The sequence below is a fragment of the Sinohyriopsis cumingii genome, chromosome 18 (genome assembly GCF_028554795.1).
Source record: "Sinohyriopsis cumingii isolate HCF-2022 chromosome 18, ASM2855479v2, whole genome shotgun sequence".
In the NCBI taxonomy this organism is placed as follows: domain Eukaryota; kingdom Metazoa; phylum Mollusca; class Bivalvia; order Unionida; family Unionidae; genus Sinohyriopsis; species Sinohyriopsis cumingii.
Genome location: NC_142978.1, coordinates 67421333 through 67442699, shown reverse-complemented (window position 1 = coordinate 67442699; position 21367 = coordinate 67421333). Strand labels below are relative to the sequence as shown.

Sequence of the window (21367 nt, the reverse complement as noted above, 5' to 3'; positions counted from 1 at the left end):
TGAGAAAAGAGGAAAGACCAGAAGTAAATAAAGTCACAGGTGATACCTAAAACACAAATTGTCCATGCTGTTAAGTGAACTATCTAAATGTTTTTAAAATGGTAAAACCAATGCCCAGTAATTTAATAAGAGTATTTATGACCTGTTTGTCACTTATTTTTTAACTTTGCTTTTTTTTAATTTCTTTTTATCTAAAATATCTCAGCAATCCAAATGATGCAACCTGTGTAGTCTGCTTCGTTGCTGTTCATTTAGTATTAGTGAAAAATCTTGCTTTTGGCTTACCAATGGTTACCCCCCTCCTATCCCACCCTCAAGGTATTAAAGATGCAGTGGACATGGCAAATTTCTTAACTAAGGCTGTGGTGTGACTTTTTAAAAAAAATATTATTGTTTAATAATTAAAGATATGGATATATTTGTTAATTATGTCTTTTAGATTTGTGTTTTTTTTTAAAAAAACTGATGTGAGGCATGTACACCTCATATAATCACTGCACAGTAAGTAGCCAATGAAACACCCATAGTCATCTAGGAAGCAGAGCTAGCCAGTTATAGCAGTAGACATGTTGGTTCAAGGCAAGTAAAATATCTCAAAAACTGCTTGGATGACAAAATATTTTGACTTGCATCTAGCTGTTAAGTAGGCAATGTTCTTCAGAATTATTAACCAGGGAAAGGGCTGGTGTTTGCACTGTGAGCATCACAAAACATTGCTCTCAAAAATGGCAGGCCTTCGAACGTGAAAAATGCATGTAAAAATGTGGGGATACAGTGCAAAAACATTTTATTCTGTGAATTTCCATTGACTTATCAGGCCAAGTGAGTGATATTCTTTTGTTTTGCTTTATTATGCCTATCCAAATTATGGCCCTCTTTGACCTCACTGATGTATTTTTTAATTTAAAAAATTTATTTGGCAGGTTTATGCAACATTAAATTTTATCATAAAAACTGTCCCTTGCACCCATGACCAGTTTTCGTAATACATGATCAGCATCAAAGAAGTGGATTTTAATTGCTCTCCAGTCTGACAGTAAGCCTTTAGACGATTTGTAGAAACAAAAGCAGACTGGTTTTCTAACTCTGCTTGTAAGTACACAAGCTAGAACTCCAATTATACTAAATAATGATTGCAAAAAATAAGTAATTTGGGGACATCCATTACAGTTTTGCATGGTTAACAACAGGTATCTTCCTTGTCAAGATAGAAAGAAGGCTAAATGTGTGAGTGTGTGTGATTTGGATTTTTAACATAGCTTTTTAAAAAAATCAGTAATATCACTATGATGTCTGCAGTGTGGCATTTAATAGGGATGTATATCACTGGAGCATCATACAGTAGACATGAAGCTTGATGTCTCACCCAGTCACATTATCCGGACACTTAAGGCTAACCAGTCCTAACACTAACCTGTTAATGCTGAGTGCCTAGCAAGGCAGCTGTGAGTACCATTTTTAGAAGTATTTGGTATGACTCGTCCAGGGTTCAAACCTGCGACCTCCCTCATTCGAGGCAGATGCTCTAACAACTAGTGGTTAAATAGGTAAAAAAGCTATTTTACAAACAATTTAATTTAGTATCAAACATAAGACAAATATTGTAGGAAAGGAACACTTCCATATATTAAATTTTAAAAAGTTATATGATACTAATTTATAAGTTTACTTACATACTTGGTCAGATTGCACTATGCTGTAAGATTTTACTTGGGAATGTGGTCCTTTAGTTTTGACAGGTTTTCTCTCGTCTAGAATCTGAGTTTTTATCATTATTCATGTTCCCATTATTCTTCCATTAAAAAAATGACAGTTTACAAAGATTCATGTTTTACTTTTACCGTGAAATCATATGTTGCCTTCATTATATCTTCTTTAATCACATAGTTCGAGCCCTTAAAAGTCTTCCTTGTGCCTTTTTATTTTGCTTGTGTCCTTCAGGAAATTTCTGTCCTTATATCTGCATATCAGTATGCCCATTCCAAATCCACTTTAGTGTGATGGCAAAAAATTGTTCAACTAAGAATGATTAAAATTATATACATTTGAAATTTTCCAACATGCTGGCGTGATGGAAAATATGCTAATCAGAAGAGTTTCTGGTGTAATTTTACTAGCCACTTTTGAAGGCTTTCCATAGACAAGATGATTTTTCTTATGCAATTTTTTGCTTGAAGGCGGTCTGATGTCCTCTCAACCAGCACATCCTGAGATGGCTTTTCCAGGGAGATATACTATGTTGTTTTTGTTGTCGTGGGTATACATTATTTTATTGTAGGCAAGGTAAAGAAAATTTTGGTTTCAAAAGTTTCATTTGTTCTTATTTCGCCCTGTGTTTAAGAATTAGTTTGTAATTAGTGCTCTATTTCTTGGTTATTTTCTGTTAATTCTCCCCTGTGGTATTTTGCATGACTCACTCGTATATGTCCTAATGTTAGATCCTTCTGTGTTTATCATTCATCATTAGGTTGCGTGTTTATGTGGGCGCACTTATCAGTCTTGTTTGGTAATTTGATTTTGGCTTCACCGCCTGCTGTCTTCCATCTGTCATCAGCTGGCGGGATTTCGGCCCACTTTCTCCACTTTTCTAATGATCTTTTTTTAAGTATACTGTTACATCACAACACACACACAAACAGCACCACACTGGACTTTAATGACTATGACAGTTCACTTCAAAATAATAATGATAACAAAATGGGGATGGGAGCAGAAACTTTAACCCTGGACTTCTGCAAAGGAAAAAGGAGTTCGATCCTAAGTTTCATGCATGTTGTTGTTGTTGTTGTAGTGTTTTATGTCATTTTTAAGCACACGATAGGCTTTACATGGCGGCCAGTATTAATGGTGGAGGAAGAACCCGAGACAAAACCCGGAAAGAACCACCAGCTCACAAGAAGCTACTGGCAAGCTTTCTCACATACCCACATTGGCCGAATCTGAGACTTGAACCCATGCTAACAGAGGTGAGATGGCATTGATATGTAACAGAGAGCGCTTTAGACCACTCGGCCACTCACGGCCCCTTTATGCATGTAAGGTTCAAGGCAAGAAAACACTCACAAGCACTAGTGTTTGCAAGTATTAACCTGATAATGTTAACTGACCGACGTACCGGGTGGTAATGGAGTAGATCTCACAACCAGCATGCAGGGACAACTCAAAAAATATGACAAAATAAAACAAAGAACAACCTGACATGAAGGAAAAAAATGCATACATGAAATTCAAAATTGGGAGAACGGGGAATACATAAATTACAAACCATGACCTTTAGAAACGAACAACAGTGTGACACCTCCAACTCTTTACCAGCAAATGCTGGAACAGAGTCATGGGGTGCTAATATAACTTTGGTACATGTGTTTGGGTTTGTTTGGTTTTAAATAGCGAATTTGGGCCACTGCATGTTGGGGGGGGGGGGGGGTAGGTGCTTGTGTTCTTATTACTAGCTCATTGTAAATGGCTTTTCCCAGGTGGGGGAGGGGTAGTTTCTTAGAGTTATTTGGTTTCTTTTTCTGGTGCAGTTTTGCTAGCTGCATATTGGCTTTCCAGAGTATAAATTATAGTTCAGTAATCCAAACCTGCTTTCTTCTACTTTCCATAGCATTATAAATGAAGTCTCCATACAAAACTTAGTTCTTTTATGGGTATAAAGAAGATTTTTGGGCTCAAACACGCTATCACTGTAAACATCTGATCCATGCACTCTTCTTACTGAGGAATTTGCTAACTGTGAGCTCATAATTGTTTAGCATGCTGATGATGTTAGCAAAACACAGTTGGATGCACAGCAGGTGTTAACAGCCAATGAGGCCTTTATATTAAATATCTGACCAATCAAATAATGTAGAGAGAGAGAGAGAGAGAGAGAGAGTTGTAAATATTTTTAGTATGATGAGAATAAACTATTTTCTGATTTAAAGAAAAAATGGTTGACATTAATATGATAATGCTTTCCACAAATTCATATAGTGAACCAACTTGTTATCCATATGTTTAGAAAAAAGGGCTATGATTATTTAAAGATTAACATGAAGAGCATACATCAGAGTGTTCTCCTCCAAAACAGAAAGTAATATCAACATGGGATTTCCACCAAAAGACTTCTTATGATGTCTTGTTGGTCCTAAATAATAATAATGCCAATATGGATTCCAATATGTCCACCATAGCAGTTAAATTGAAGATGGTGTTATTGTTGAAGAATATCAGAGATGGTTACCACATTCAGCAGTTAAAAAGAAGTAATGAAATTGATTTCAAAACAAAATTTCAGCCTAGAGACTGTGACTGCCTTCATGAGAATATTTGTTCGATGTTTTATTTTCCACATTTACCTTTTCAATATATATTTTATAAGAAAAATATTTTAGCAAGATTATTTGAAAAAGATTAAAATTTATTTTAAACAAATCATATATTTTTTAATAAATTTGTTGCTTTGCTGGCCTTAGTTCCAGCAGAAGTGTGTGAAAAACCACTAGAGTTGAAATATATTCTTAATGACAGAGAGAGAGAGAGAGATTCATTAGAGCACTTTCTGAATGAACAAATGTATGTCCAGACTTGGAAAAGTTACTGTTTTCCAAAACAAAAACACAAAGTAAATCTACTAGTTACCTTGAGTATTTTGATGAAAGTTTAGGGATTATGCAATCCTGGGTATATGGATGAGTTGATTTATTAATAATATTGCACATGTCCTCCAAACTTTTCTTGTCTCTAGGCTTTGAAGTTTAGGATATGATTGGAGATGGTCTACCTTTGTGTATAATAGTTTTAGCATGATGAACCAACCCTGACTATTAGGGCTTGATACTAAGTTTGGAAGTTGTTTCAAATACAATTTAAATATACATTCAATCAGTCCTAAGAGCACCCACATGAATTTGCTCAAATCTGAGAGTGGGTTATCTCATCAGTTACAATTATCAGCAAATTAAACTTAACAAATATTACTAACTAATTAACCTGGCTCTGTGTGGTGGCTATGATAGTGCAGATGTGCCATTGTTGCTGTTTTTGTTGTTTAGGGTTTAACGCCATTTTTCAGTACATGATAGGCTATACATGGCGGCCAGTATTAATCATTTAATTAATTAATTATTCGACCCACGAGAAGCTACTGGCAGATGTGCCATGCATACATACATACATACATACATACATACATACATACAAACAAACATACATACATACTCAAAGTTCTTGTCCATATGATGTAATCATTATTCTGTAGGACAGAAATGCAACCCCATTTCTGTCTACATCTGTTGTAAAAATTATTCCATCTTAAATATACTTCTAATCAGAGTGCATGCAAGGAAATTGAGTTTTTCAAGAATAAAGGAAAGCATACCCCCCTCCCACTTGTATTATGGAGAAAACTCGGGTTTGGTAAAGTTATTTTATAAATACTTCAAATGGAGAGACAAATCCCTTGTGTGAAAAGATCAAAGTTTACAGCTGTTGAGATAGCAGTTACAGAGAATGGCAGAGCAGTTCTTTTCCCTGACATAGCAAGACACATGTGGGTTATGTTGGACTATATTTGTACAATTAACTAGTGTCTGAGAACTGATGATGGGAGTATCAAACTAAATGTCAGCACCTGTTGGGTAATGAATGGGATCCCAATTGGCTCACTAGTTGTAAAACAATTCAGAAGGGTAAGGACTGGATAAAATCCAATTACTCACATTAGCTATGCTATATGTGATTCATGCAATGCCCAATGCTTTGTATTTTAACTGCTAATATCTAGCAGTAAATGTAAACATATGGCTTATTAAATGGGTTAGTATTATAAGCTGCCTGAAGTAAATCCTTGAATGTATTGCCATATAACACTGAAATGGTCAGTGAAACAGACTTGGACTTTGATGAAGTAGACAATTCCATGGAAAACAATTATGAAACTGAAAGTAATAATGCTTTAGGAACCTCATTAATGGAAAATTATGTGAGGCAGGATAATGCTATATCCAGAAGTATTGAAGTTCTGGGTACAGCACTTATTGACAAATTGGGAAGTTCTTTGCAAGAAGATCTGTCAAAAAGTCATGATGCTTCAGATACATCAGTTGCAGAGGAACACAACACTTTTCAAGATGACAACATGACTAAGAAAGATCATGTTGATGGATTTGGATCGTCAATAACTTCTACAAAACCAGCATATTCAAGAAGTTGCTTCATGGATATCCAGATGGAAAACCCATCATTTACTGAAGGTATCAAGGTATGTAGCATCTTAAATGTTATACCACAAAATATTTATAAACCTTAAAATAAATGCAATGTATTTGAGGATTTTATCTATTCTGCTTGTAATTAATTGTAATATCTACCATTTTTTACTTCAGATGTAGCAGTTAGCAGTTACATTATTTTATATGATTCTTCAATATCCTACTTCTGATTAAAATTTAGTATAATTTATTATTTAACCAGGTGGTGTGGAACAATACGTTTTGTAGATGTAGGTATGTGTAGAATTTTTATAGTTCTTTTTGTGCCATTAATATAAACACATCACAGCAATACAGAAATAAATGTTAGTTTGTTGATGTAGCTTCCAATTCTAGCATGCAATTTAAGCCTCAAAACGGGGAGAGTGACACAAATGAATGCACTTATCCACTTAAATGTTCACTTCGTCATATAAAGATGTTCATGATCTTAGTTATCCTTAGTTTTCATGTGACATCAAATGTATGCAAGTTGCCGAGTGGTTGTAAGCGCTCTCCGTTACGGATCACTGCCATCTCACCCCTGTCTGTGTGGGTTCAAGTCTTGGATTCGGCTAATGTGGGTATGTTTGAAAGCTTGCCAGTAGCTTCTTGTGGGTCGGTGGTTCTTACTGGGGTTTTTCCGGGTTCTTCCTCCACCATTAATACTGGCCACCATGTATAGCCTTTCATGTGCTGAAAAATGGCATTAAACCCAACAACAAATGTATGCACTTTATCCAGAATTGCATTTTAACAAGAAATATGTTTGTTAATTAGTTATGACGTTATTTGCAGCTGGAAGATAGGGCATGTGGTGATGCTCAGGGTTTTAGTGTCATTTAAAAAAGCCGAAACAATTTTGATTTTCTTGTATTTTGAAGATAAAATGTTCATTGTTGAATCATTATAGCTATAAAGTGTGTTTTACTGATGTTTATGTTCTTGTACCAAAATATGAAGTAAAATAAAAGAATAAAAAACAAATTTAAACTTATACATTTTATAACACAATTTAACTATAAAGCCTACGATTTAAGCATATAAATCTATGATTTAAGCATATACAATCACACCTTTGATGATACATGCAAATCGAATAAGAGCAAACAATTAAGAACTTACAGTAACTCCAAGCTGCTGGGAAAAGCTATGCAAAATGTAACATGCTTACAGAAAGCAAAACAATGTGTGAATTACTGTCTAAAAATGATAACAGAAACTGATATCAAACAAGCAAGATATTGATACTGAACAATTGTTTTGGAAGCAGAGTTGAGTGCTTTTTTTGACAAAATAGCTGATGGGAAGGACAAAAAAGGAATATTTCTTATTTTACTGATGGTGGAAAACGTGTGTGTGTGTATGTATGTGTGATTTGGATTTTTAACATAGCTTTAATACTTTTTCAGTCATATCGCTACGATGTCTGGAGAGTGACAGTTTATAGTGATGTTCAGCACTGGGGCATCATGCCGCAGACATGTTGCATAATGTCCCCACCCAGTCACAGTAACCTGGCATGCAGGCCGACCAGTCGCAACACTAACATCTTTATGCTGATAGCCAAGCAAGGCAGATGTTAGTACTGTACCATATTTGTAAGTCTTTGGTATGACTCGACCGGGGATCGAATCCACGACCTCCCGTATACGAGGCAGATGCTCTAACCACTAGACCACCAGATGTTTGTATAGGATTGACAAACATTTCTATTACAAATACATAAAGAAATCTAAGGGTGGCACAATTTCAGCTGGATACAGAAAAGAGAGTGGTAAAGGACAAGGAAGAGAACATGCAACATCTTGGCTTCAGGATTATGCATACCACCATGCTGACAGAATGACAGTTAATGGTGATATGATGCTGCCTTACAAATCTAACAAATTAACAATATACGAGCAGAATCTGCATGAAAAAACAAATGATCCATGCAGTTAGTCGGCCAACATTTTTGGACATGTGGAATCAAAGTTTTCATCACCAGAAGTTAAAACAGGTTAGGAAATTTTCTTAGACCATGATTTAATTAACTTGACTTGTTGTATAATTGCCATAGTTCATATGCAGATTATGTGATAAATCATCACTGCAATGACTCTAACTCTCACATATAATGTTCATCATGAGAGTATGGACATTACTGTCCATGTGAAATCTGAAGTATATTGGCCTTAATATCAAGTGTTGTTTTGCAATTGCATGCAGTTTAATCAGGAACTTGACACAATCTTTCAACTTCTGGTCTAACAGATACTGAATGTAAACTGGGTAAATCAAATAATTTAATATTAAATTGATCAAGGTCATCTTGAAAATATTCTCACTACTAAATATTACAAAATATTTTAGAAGTTTATATTCAGTTTTCATAATCAATGTATTATTCTGCTTTTTGTAAAGGCAGATATTATATGATCCTGCCAAGACATTAAGAGGTTAGTGTTAAGACCGCTTGATCTGGTGTCAGGATAATGTGACTGGGTGGGACATCATGCCCCAACATCTATATAAACTGCCACACTGTGGGCATTGTAGCGATATGACTGAAAAATGGTTAAAGCTACTTTAAAAATCCAAATCAAACATAGACATTTACGATCCAGCCTGTCCATCCATCTATATGTATGCTGATACATACATACATAATGTAGGTTCTTAAGAAATGCAGGTGGAGATCTGAAAGATGGCATACGTAATAGGCTTCATAACTACACACTTGGGTCTTCCCATTCTCCAGTGATGCCCTTGGGTAAGCTCCTGGAAGCTGCTGAGAGCACCCTATAACCATATATTGTTTTAAAGGTCATATTGTATGCTATGTGCATGGTGGATCAAAATAGCATTAACAAAATTCCCATGCTAGTGTCTGCATTGTTTTCAAATAAACTATTTTATCTTTTCAGAAAATTGATGAGGGCAAAATTCTGTATTAGTGGAGACAATGACTCTATGCGTAGGCTATATGTTCAAAAGAGATCGATGGAAGAGCAGAACAGAATTTATATGAAACTAACAGCCTCCTAAGGAAAGAATTACCTAAATATCTGCCTTATATGGAAGAACTACCAGAAATAACAGCATGAGATGCTAGTGACATTTTAATTATATTACATGAAAAAGAAATTGTGCATTACATTACTGTTTAAAATATCTATATTTCATGATGATTAAAATGTTGTGTACAAGTACTTCAATATACTGAATATCTTCTAAGTTCTATAAATAACACCTTCAACAATCTAAACTAGACTGTATTATTACTGGCCATACTATTAAACCAGGCTTGTTGATGACAGCTTTAGAACAATGCAGTCTCCTAGGAACAACATTTTTACAAAAGGATTTCAAGTATAACAATGTAGAAATGCTACATTTGCAAGTAATAGTATGTCATCAGAGAGCAATGTAGTATTGTTACTACATCAGGTTTGGAAACCACAAAACCAGTGCCCTAAAAATAGGGTATTGTTACTACATGGGTTTGCTGAAGAGCTATGTAGTATTGTTACTACATCAGGTTTGGAAATCACAAAATCAGTGCCCTATGTGTTTCGGGGGGGGGGGGGGGGGCTATATAGTATTGTTACTACATCTGGCTTGGAAATTACAAAACCAGTGCCATAGAAATAGAGTATTGTTACTAAATGGGTTTGAGGGAGAGCTATGTAGTATTGTTACTACATCTGGCTTGGAAATCACAAAACCAGTGCCCTAGAAATAGGGTATTGTTACTACATGTGTTTGGGGGAAGGCTATGTAGTATTGTTACTACATCAGATTTTGAAGAAAACAAATCAGTGCCTAGAAATAGGGTATTGTTACTACATGGGTTTGGTGGAGAGCTAAGTAGTATTGTTACTACATCAGGCTTGGAAATCACAAAATCAGTGCCCTAGAAATAGGGTATTGTTACTACATGGGTTTGGGGGAAGGCTATGTAGTATTGTTACTACATCAGATTTTGAAGAAAACAAATCAGTGCCTAGAAATAGGGTATTGTTACTACATGGGTTTGGTGGAGAGCTAAGTAGTATTGTTACTACATCAGGCTTGGAAATCACAAAACCAGTGCCCTAGAAATAGGGTATTGTTACTACATGGGTTTGGGGGAAGGCTATGTAGTATTGTTACTACATCAGATTTTGAAGAAAACAAATCAGTGCCTAGACATAGGGTATTGTTACTACATGGGTTTGGTGGAAGGCTATGTAGTATTGTTACTACATCAGGCTTGGAAATCACAAAACCAGTGCCCTAGAAATAGGGTATTGTTACTACATGTGTTTGAGGGAAGGCTATGTAGTATTGTTACTACATAAGATTTTGAAGAAAAATCAATGCCTAGACATAGGGTATTGTTACTACATGGGTTTGGTGGAGATCTATGTAGTATTGTTGCTACATCAGGTTTTAGAGATCACAAAATCAGTGGTGGGAAATAGGGTATTGTTAATGCATATCTTTGGGAATTAACCATGTAGTATCGTTACTAGTACATTAACTAGTACAACATGATTCACTTTACAACTTCTTGTGCTTCTTATTATTAAACTTGATATTGTGTGTACAGGGTTTAAAATTCCTTTAAAAAGGACAAGCAAGCAATTCCTTTTTTATTCTGACAGCCATTCTATGTCAAAAATGTAAAATGCAAGCACAGAATATTCAGAACTGTCCATTGTTCGTGTTCGTCAATTAGTAAATCTTCTTTATCAACGTGTTATGAAAAAATACAACAAGTTGTCAAAAGTAGTTTCAAAGAGGGACCATATTTTCAGAAAATATGAGGGTTTTAAGGCAAATGGCATGTGCATGAGTCAGGAGTGTTACTTATTCTGTAACTATGAGTAAACGTATATAGCTACTTGCATGACAACATATAATATGGCCCCGTAGGTTTATAGGAGTGAGCATAAAAGTTTACATGTTCTTCGCCATTCATATACTGCTTAACAACAAACTAAGTTCACAGAGGAAAGGAACTCTGATCGGTATATGATGACAACAAATACGAAGGAGGTTATGTTGAGAAGAATGTATTTAAAATTTGTATCTCAGCACGTGTCGGAAATCTCTTATCAGTGTTTGCTTTGTGGAAGTTGGTGATAAACACTTGACAATATATGGCATTATGGAGATAAATCTAAATAGTCTAACTGGCTTAGTTTAAATCTGTTGAATTTGATCGTCTGCATAATTGTGCTGTAAAGTGATATATACTAAAAAGATCATTTAAAAACTATTTCTTCTGGGCTTTGGGACTCGATGGATTGTCACTTAAAGAGTATATCAAAATATGTTCTATGGGTTTGGTCAGTGTAACCATAGTGATGTGTGGGTTCGGGATCAAATGGTGGGGATAATTATGTGTTGGTTGATACGGGTGTTAGAGCCAAGAGGAACAACATACCAGAGCAAACTTCATTCATCGTCTGCTACTTGTATACTAAACAACATATGGATTTAATTCGTGTAGTAACAAAAATCGTTTAATATGTTAATATGCGATTCCTAAATACAGCAGAAGTCTCTTTCTGACAATGTCCTTAGATAGATAAAGTGTAAAATTTGGTTATGTAAGGCTAAAAAAGAGAAAACAATGAATCCAATATGTCAATAAAGATACGACTGTAACGCCAAGATTACCATTTAATTTGAATTTAAAATAAATATAATCGCCGAATAGATATAGTACATACATAACATGAGGCATACTCTTGATACACATATAATTAAGACAATTCATGGGACCAATTTTTTTAGCATTACATTTTACTGAACCACAATTAATTGTTTCCTAATTTTACATTCACAGTTAATCCGTCGCAGAGCATCAGCGTCATCGGTGACTTTGGATGTGTCTACCTCCATGTATCTGTGCCCGCGAGTGGGATAGGTCACAGCTTCAAATTGTATGCGACTAACAATTGCTCCGAAGAACATTTTAGTACCTACTTTGATGGTAACATACCTTCAAATCTTTATGCATGCTATTTTCACTCATCATATACAAAATTCACTTGGTTCTACATATATTTCATCTTACATATGGGTTGTGTTTCCGATGACAAAAGTATTAATCAACATCTGATGCATTGGAGAAGAATAATAGCAATCGTGTCACGTGGAAATTAGCTATTTTCAAATTCAAGACAATTGAATGCTGAGACATTTTTATTCGTTGAGTCCTTACAATTTGTTTACTTTTAAATTCTAAATGCAAATAGATTGACTTTTTTACTACCCTTGATACACATATAGGAGGTACAAATATACATAGAATTAATAAGTTTGGTTTTAAAGCTATACAAAAAGCAGGAAACAAGATATTTACCAAAAAGTGCGGGATTTTGTGCTCTACCTGTCTTTGCTTTGCATGTTTGTTTTTCAAAATTATAATTCATTTGTAACCGTATTTAGTGATATCAAATCGTACAGCAAAGTTTTGTATGCTTTTTTTAAAGTTTAATCACAACAAAATGTAACCATGAATTCGCATAGTAATATTTAGTCAGTATACTGTACGGGTCTACACAGTTTCAATTTCAAAAGAAGAGGTACCTTCTACAGAGTCAAAATAAAGAATACATCCATTATATACTTAATACATGGGAAAGTACTGGTGTAAAGTGTGTAACCTTTGTTGGAATAAGTTTGATTCTTTGTTGTTTACATAAAACGATGTGTCTGAAAATAACACTGACAGAACCTACTCTGTATCATACATCACTGAATAAATGACGTTTGCAGTGAAATTGAGGCAATAAAAGTAATATGTTAAATTGAATTGACAGTTAATATCACCCAGTTACACACATTAATATCTTTTGCACACATTTCCTATTAGAACTAGCTTAGTAAACGAAGATGTTTTATGGCAAAAGTTGGTTTCTGAACCAATATTTGGAAATTATGCAGCCACACGGTTATTTAATTTGGGACAAATCAAAGATTTTTTTAATCCATGCAAATACAGTTTGTCTCGATGTTATTCAAGCTTTGCCACTACGCACAGTTTAACCTTTCACTGTTCAAGAATATTTGTCTCAAGATATTCTTAATATAGTAACATATTAAAACCTTATGCTAAAGATAATATTACATTTTGATTTAATTGTGTGCCTAATTTATATATGTAAGCGATCATGTATAAAAGTCATAATACAAAACAAATTAGGATATTGCCCCGTACACCATGTCAGGAAGTGACGCAGAAGTATATAAACAATCCTGAAAACTTATGTTTAGTAGTAAATGATGAAACAATAAGTCTAAAATCTATTGCAAGTTTGAAAGTAAACAAACTCATATAGCAATACCATATGCGACTATAATGATAACAGGTGATCAGCATGTATTTTTAAAATCAGATTCATATTATTTTGCAGGTTTGAACACAAAATGTGCATCTGAACATGTATTAGAAACTTGGTTTGAAGCTCGAGACAAGTTTGCATCAGGGGCTGGAGTCAAATTTCTCCTTCCAGAGCTATATGTGAGAAACGATAGTTGTCCACAGAAAGATCAGGGAATCAGCACATATGACGGCAAGTTCTGGATAGGCATGATCTGGATTGCAACAGGTAAATACATCTTCGCCTTTTAGCACCATCTTTATCCTTTTTTAAGGATCGATCTCCACATCCGACAACTTCGCACACTTAGGAGATATGCAACACGTTGGAAAATTGTGGAACAAGCAATGCTAGCACGTAGACGTATGCAACAGGACTCATTCATCATCTTAAATAGACTTTACAAATATGAACTATTTATATCTTTTGATTTCAGAACACATATCAGTATGTTGTACAGTGCATATGAATATCTGCATTAAGAAATATGGGAAATCTTTATAATGTGCTGACATTTAGCAGGAGTAAAACGTTATTGGGGTTGGGACATACCCCTAGGTGAATAGTTTATTTTAAACCTTTGATGTAAATATTAGTAGCCAGATCATGATGAGTCCTTATCATCCAGACTGGAGGCATACTACATTTACATTATTTACAGTTTCCAGTTCGAAATGTCCCTTGAGGCTTATGTGTTAGCATAGAAGAATTTCAAAGCAGCTAAGCTTCTGATAGTTTTAATCGTGTCACAAGCGCAATCACTATGCTTAAGACTCGTAGTGTAGTTCTACCAGTCCATTTGCAATTTATTAACATTTTTAAATTATGTCTCAGGCACAGAGCAATATTACGGTACATTTCGCAGTCTTTGGGGAAGTGATTCCAATATTTAGCGCTTTTACTATGACAGCAAGCAATGTCAAAAACTATATATATATATATATATATATATATATATATATATATATATATATATATATATATATATATATATATATATATCACGCGGATATATATCGTTGTTGCTTAATAACATAAAAGAGAACATACTTGTGTATGAATTACATATGTATCCTTCAATGTTCCAAAAAACAGTTTGAGATATAAATTGTACATTCAGTTATGATAGCATCGATATAAGTAGTGTTTCAAAATGATTACCAGGGCACAGTTGACATTCACATTTGTATTTGATATAAATAAATACGTAGAGCACTTAATAAGAACAAAGTCTGATGGTATGCTGCTAAGTGTCAGTTAACATGGAAAATCTAAACATTTTCCAATTTTTTGTATTATGTTTGTGCATAGCGTGTCCGGTAACATGATTCAGACGCATAAATACTTTCATACATTGAATTAAAATGTCTAATCATAAAACAAGAAAAACCCACAAAATTAGATACAAAAGAATCACAGGTATGTAATATAAAATTGCTCATGAAAAAGATATTAAGATGACTATTGTCGGCAGAATTTATTCACTAAATGATGAATAACAAAGCAAGATAAAATAACAATTCACATTCAAAACTGAACAGTCAATTTTAAATGCAAATTTATTACTTTGAACCATGTGAAGAAAACGCAAAATATACGCGAGTAAAATATATGGAAAATCTTGTAATGCTGATACAGCTGTGACACCAATCATAAATTCCCTACAAAAGATGTTTGTGGCTAATAATTTTGCTTTATTCCTGCTTAAATAATGTACAATCTCAGTACAGCCATATAACTGAATAAATGAAAAGTAATTCACAAACTTAATAATTACAATTGAAAGAGAAAGAAAACATCTAGATGAAACAACATAAATCACACCCATAACAGTCTGAAGATAAAACTTGTGCGATATTTCTACGATGATCAAATAGTGTGAATGTTGTCTGATATATACTTTACGGATTTTGCGTTTGATAATTTAAATGAATCTATACACTAAATGGAAGAATTAATTTTTTTAAATTATAAATTCAACAATTCAATGATGGCCATAAATATAACTTTTACGTATATCAATATTGTGTTGTGTACATTTCATTATTTGTATGATTGACCTCTGAACAGAACTGAGAGCAGTAGTTTGGGCCTATATTTCTAATGCCAATTGTTTTGTAAGCACCGTTACTTGTTCTCGATTTCTACAATACAGCCTTGATTTTGAATTGAACCCAGAAAATTCCATAAATAATTTTTCGTACAACTGTTTAGTTTAGGTCATTGATTTTTCATTTAAATCCATTCAAGGATATGTTGGTTTTTATGTTGTGATACATTAAGACTTTCAGCAAATGAACACTATTCCATGCTACTAGCACAACAGCACATTCAGTATCGGAATTCATTCAGAACAAAGTTGGAATTCATTTGTAATACTCTTTACCTTTGAATTTGTGATATAACTTTTAGGACTATTTTGGATTTAGTTCACAATACAACATTTCACTCTGTATTTTAGGGAAATAAAATATTTGGTGATGATTACAAAACGTGATGGTTCTCACTCTTTTCTGTAACTATAATGATAGGGTCGTAATACAACATAGATAAAACAGTTACTTTAAACAGAAAATAAAAACACAAAATATAAAGGATTTTAGCAACGTATAAACGCGATTTGACAACTGTTGTAGCGGGGAAAAATAAAAAGTAATACAGACAAATTACAAAAATTGAATATGAATTTACACATATACTAAAGACATGATCTTTGAAAATAAAATTGTTTCTGATTTTAAAAATGGAAATAGGTTCATAAAACTATCAAATACCACTCTCTTCTTCACCTAATTTTAATACACACATTGCAACGTTTCAAAAGAGATACAAATATACTTGACTAGAACTGATTTTTTCACATTCTGACCTTTTGTGAGCTCGACAATTTGTTTCATATTGAAATATATTTTTAAATGCATAACGCTCTTTTCAACATTAAAAATATTTATAGATATAGTTTTATGGAGCCATTGTATTTCCTTTCATATTATTGGTAGCCAACGATACTACTCATTTTTATAGTGATGCTACTCTTAAAAAGAAACATATAACATCACCGGTAACAACATAATCTAATTTAATTTTATAAACAAGAAAATATTATTGCTAAGCCAATAAATTATACATCATGGTATATATATATATATATATATATATATATATATATATATATATATATATATATATATATATATATATATATATATATATATATATATATCTGTGCGTGTGTGTGTGTGTTTTCAGATCTTGGGCAGACGAGTCGATCCTAGATTTGAGCCAATACGTTTGTAGTCTATAGTCTATATAATATTTTAAAAATATAATCATTAACCAAATTGATTTCTTAACGTTTGGGTATGGAAACCATTAGAATTATAGTAAACAAATATGTTCTTTATATTGTTATATCAACTTCCTTCATAATTTTATCATTAACGCGCACACACAGACACACAGATAAAATACTGATGATATCATGATAGACGTCCCCATTAACGATAATTATTGTTAGACGACGATGTATGATGGAAACTATTGTTTATTTACCTCCAATGTTAAGTACCAGGGACAACATCGGGGTATACCATAAGACTAGGTAATCATGTTGCTCTTTTACGTTTTTAGCTAATTGAATCGTAAATGATTATGTTTTAACCCCTTTCATAACTTTTCAGAAAATGATTCGATTCTTTTTACTATTACTACTACTTACTACTGCTAATAATAATAACATAAAGAAAATAGAAACTTAAACAGTTTCCTGTTGGAAATACAATGGCATATATTGGCACTCCTTCGGCGGCTGAAACATGTTTTATGTATTTGTCTAAACAAATGCACTTATATTTAGTACAATAATTTTGCACAATTTTATTCTCATTTATCTGTTTTTTGTGTGTTTGTTTGTAATATGCAACACGTGTTTTCGTAATTGAATTTGATCTTTAACTTTGAAATTCATTTCTTGAATTTCCTTTCCTAATTCGTTTTGGACCTTCATAATATTCGAATGTTGCTTAAGTATTTTCTTATAAATTTTAATCTTGCCTTTAACCTTTGTCTCAAGGCTTTTCTGTTCTGTCATTATGATGTAATTGCCATTTTCTATTTCCGCTATGATATTTTTAAACTTGTGTGGTGTGGATAAAAATCTTTTCGTTTGTAAATGTTATTATTGTCTACATTTATATTCTATTAAAACGAAGGTTGAAGAAAAAAAATTTATGTAACGATTGATATTGAATTTAAAAGTGTACACTAAAGATTCTGAATTATTTTCAAACACATTGAAGTATATACACACAGTTGTGGCATACACGTCAATACAAACTTATATATATATAATGCGTTCCCCCTTACCTCAAACGCATTCTAAAATATATTGAAAAAATAACAAAATACTATACCATTTCATTATATCATTTTGAAAGGATAATCATTAGATTGTAAGAATGATTGTTTGTTTTGCAAGAGGATGATTTTCCCATACCACGTAGTCATTCATTTGCATTAAAAACAATATAAATACACACCAATATAAAGGAAAAATCAAAATAACTTTTTATAAAAAGAACAATGGGGATTTTCAGGTTTTCTCTAAGCTCCTAATATAGGTTCCAAGATCGATTCTGGATAAGAATGGAAATTTTCAGAGTGGTTCAAATTATAAAATTAGATTCTAAAAAGAAATATGTACATCTGTGTATTTGTTAGTCACAAAACATATGCGTGTCTGTTTACAAACTTATACATCTTGTTCCCAAACATTGGTCTGTAGGAGTGATTGTTTGATTTTAAATAAGTAGTGTTTACATACCAAGCGTCTTGTTTGCTTAATATTTATCTTCAAGAGTGCATGCTTTTATGTGTTTGTAGGGTATAGTGCATGCAAGAAATCAAAACCATCCGTTTCCGTATGCAGTTACAAAGTATGACTTTGCATATGCAGATATCGTCAAAGTAAAGAGCTTGTTAACAAAAGATTTGCCGAAGCAATCTTCAATAACCAACGGTTTATTTAATTCGTGTTATCGCACACAGATATGACTACCACGAGTATAACTACGATGACTATGACATCTACACGTCTAACAACTACAACAGCAACAACAACAGAAATAACAACAGAAGATCAATCAACGAAGAGATCACCTGCAACATCGTCAACAATTGTTTCTACCACTCAGGGTTCATCACCATCCATAGATCTGTCTGCAGTTTACAGTGAGTATGGTCTTTATATCTCCAAGCTTTTTACTGATGAAATTAAAAATGTTAAAAACTCCTAATAATTTACATAGTTTTAGAACATAACGATAAAATTTGTATTCCCGCAAGACCGAACTGAAGAATAGCATGATTATGTAACTCTGACGTCATTGTCTTACAATTCATAAATATATTTATTATGCAACAGGTGTAGCCATCTGGAAAGTACTTAAAACATTATATGGACTTCTAGTATAAATGTTAACCTGTCTCTGAAATAAAGAGATGTTTCACAGATATACAATTTATTGTTGCAAATTAAATGTGTCAAACACGTAAGATTTACTCCAGACATTGAATAGAAAAGAGTGCACAACTAATAAAAAGCTGTCTTTGTAACATCTTATGCGGATTTTTTAAAATATAGAGATGATTATTGTTCTAGATCCGATTTAAATTGAACTCTTAGTTTGAATGACGAATTACAAACTTGTGTCATTAACGCATTAACAATCAAACGAAATGCATTCACTGTTCTCTATATAGGTAATTGTTTTGTGTTGTGAAGTTCAATTAATCCCAGTCTCAGCAAACATATAGTTTTTTATGTTCCTGTTAAACACAGTTATGTGTACTGTATATGTGTAATCGCAAGGATGAGGTCATCGCAAGTTGATAGAGAAAGAGAGCAAACAAGTCCCCACACTTAACATTAATTGCTGAATTAAAAAACGTCCTAAGAAAAAATGATTTAAGTAATAACATTTATTGATTGCAATCAGTGTTATAAAGGACTTCGGGAATTGCAGAAATCTGTATAAACATCTTCGCATTCCTAATCCAAACTGCCAAAATAAAAAAATAGATGCATACGGAACAAAACATTTCTGAAGAACAAATACTTAATTACTTTTAGAATGAACATGATATTATATCTAGTGAAACCATATAATGACAAATCCTGGTGTGGGAAAAAGATACATTATTTAGAAATGTTTAATGCAAAATATAAATCCATGTTTAGCCATGAGTCTTTCAGTTATATCTGAATGTTCTGGACAATAGGTTTGATGTTGTTCATAATTGCCCTCTTATATCATGAAATGCTTTGTTCCAAACGAGACTATTTAAGGGGCTGGTCATTCTCATTCAGTATCGTCTGTATGACATCATTCTCATTAAACCGGTCTTGATGATCATTTGTGTTCGGGATATAGGTTTTGGATACAGCTGAGTACATAAACATATTTGAAGAATTCATAAACATGATGCAAAATGTCTTGAAGGAACATATAATTGTCGTATTGTTAAATCTACACACATACAAACTCACATACATACATACATACAGACATACATACATACATACATACATACATACATACATACATACATACATAACTTACTTTATCTAGCAACAAGCCTTCTTTTTTATTAAAGAAAATGCTCGTAGCAAGATCTTTAGATAGAATGCTTGACCCGCTCTGACACTCTACCCTAGATTACTACATACAGATCAGCCATTCTTTGTCAACGAAGCCGGGGTTATGTATTCTGTCTCCGTGAAGAGGCTAATAAAGGAAAATAATTTCGAGCTGCCAAAAACGGGACGCTTTTGCAGTTCAGTCTGCCGATATAAGGACGGAAACAAAGCAAATTAAAATTAAAGGATGTTATTGATCATGGTGCATGTATTGATGTGTAAATTTTACCGATTCGCTCACAAAGTTAAACTAAAGTCGAACTTACACATCACTAAAAACCCAACCATGGTCATTTAAAAACATACTATTATACACATGTTTATGTATGTCTATTGTATGTGTATTATTTTCATCATAAGACTTTCTTTGGGTAATTTAGTTAAAAACATTGTAAATAGAAATTGTCTATATGAGCGTAGACTTGCACTTCAAAGAATTCTTGAATTAGTTGTGTAGAATTCATTCATACGTTACAAAGATGGGTTGTACTGTTATCAAAGAAAACATTACGTGATTGATCTGACTTTAGGACATGAATTCTAGTGACAGGCCAGACTGATTTAATTCCTGATAGGTCATTGTAAAACACATGACCTCGTTAACGAGATATGACCATTCTTTCATTCAAATCGCGTATTATTTATCGCTATGAGACTTGTTTTCTTAACACTTAAAAGTTTTTAATTATTATTTGTCTCAGAGGAGTTATATTCATACATGGAATTATTTTTATACATAGAATACTAGCTAAATTATATTTTAGAGTTACTTTTAAATCATTTAAAAACATCTTTGGATTTTATCGGCGTGCTTAGTCAGCACGATTGTTGCATTAGTACAATAGTGACATTCGTAACACCAGTGGAACTCAGTTGGATTATTTGAGACGTTTAAATTTGATAGAACATTTGGAATAATTTTTTATGTTATTCACATTTGTGTATGCTGCTTTTATGTTTAAGGAAATACATTTACATGTTAACATTTACAAAACTACTGGTATTTGCTATGTTTTATTAGCTAGAGTAAGAGCGTATATCTATCTATCTATCTATCACTATATATATATATATAT

The 21367-nt window shown here is 33.1% G+C and overlaps 1 protein-coding gene across 1 annotated transcript in view; it reads left to right on the top strand.

Annotated features, from left to right (window-relative positions):
- LOC149776848 (uncharacterized) overlaps window positions 1-21367 on the top strand; it is a 60702-nt gene that overhangs the window by 25753 nt on the left and 13582 nt on the right. The window contains exons 6-8 of the mRNA XM_089942657.1: window positions 12055-12201; window positions 13628-13822; window positions 18641-18823. Of these exons, the coding sequence (XP_089798783.1) occupies window positions 12055-12201; window positions 13628-13822; window positions 18641-18823 (525 nt within the window). The remainder of the gene's footprint in view (window positions 1-12054; window positions 12202-13627; window positions 13823-18640; window positions 18824-21367) is intronic.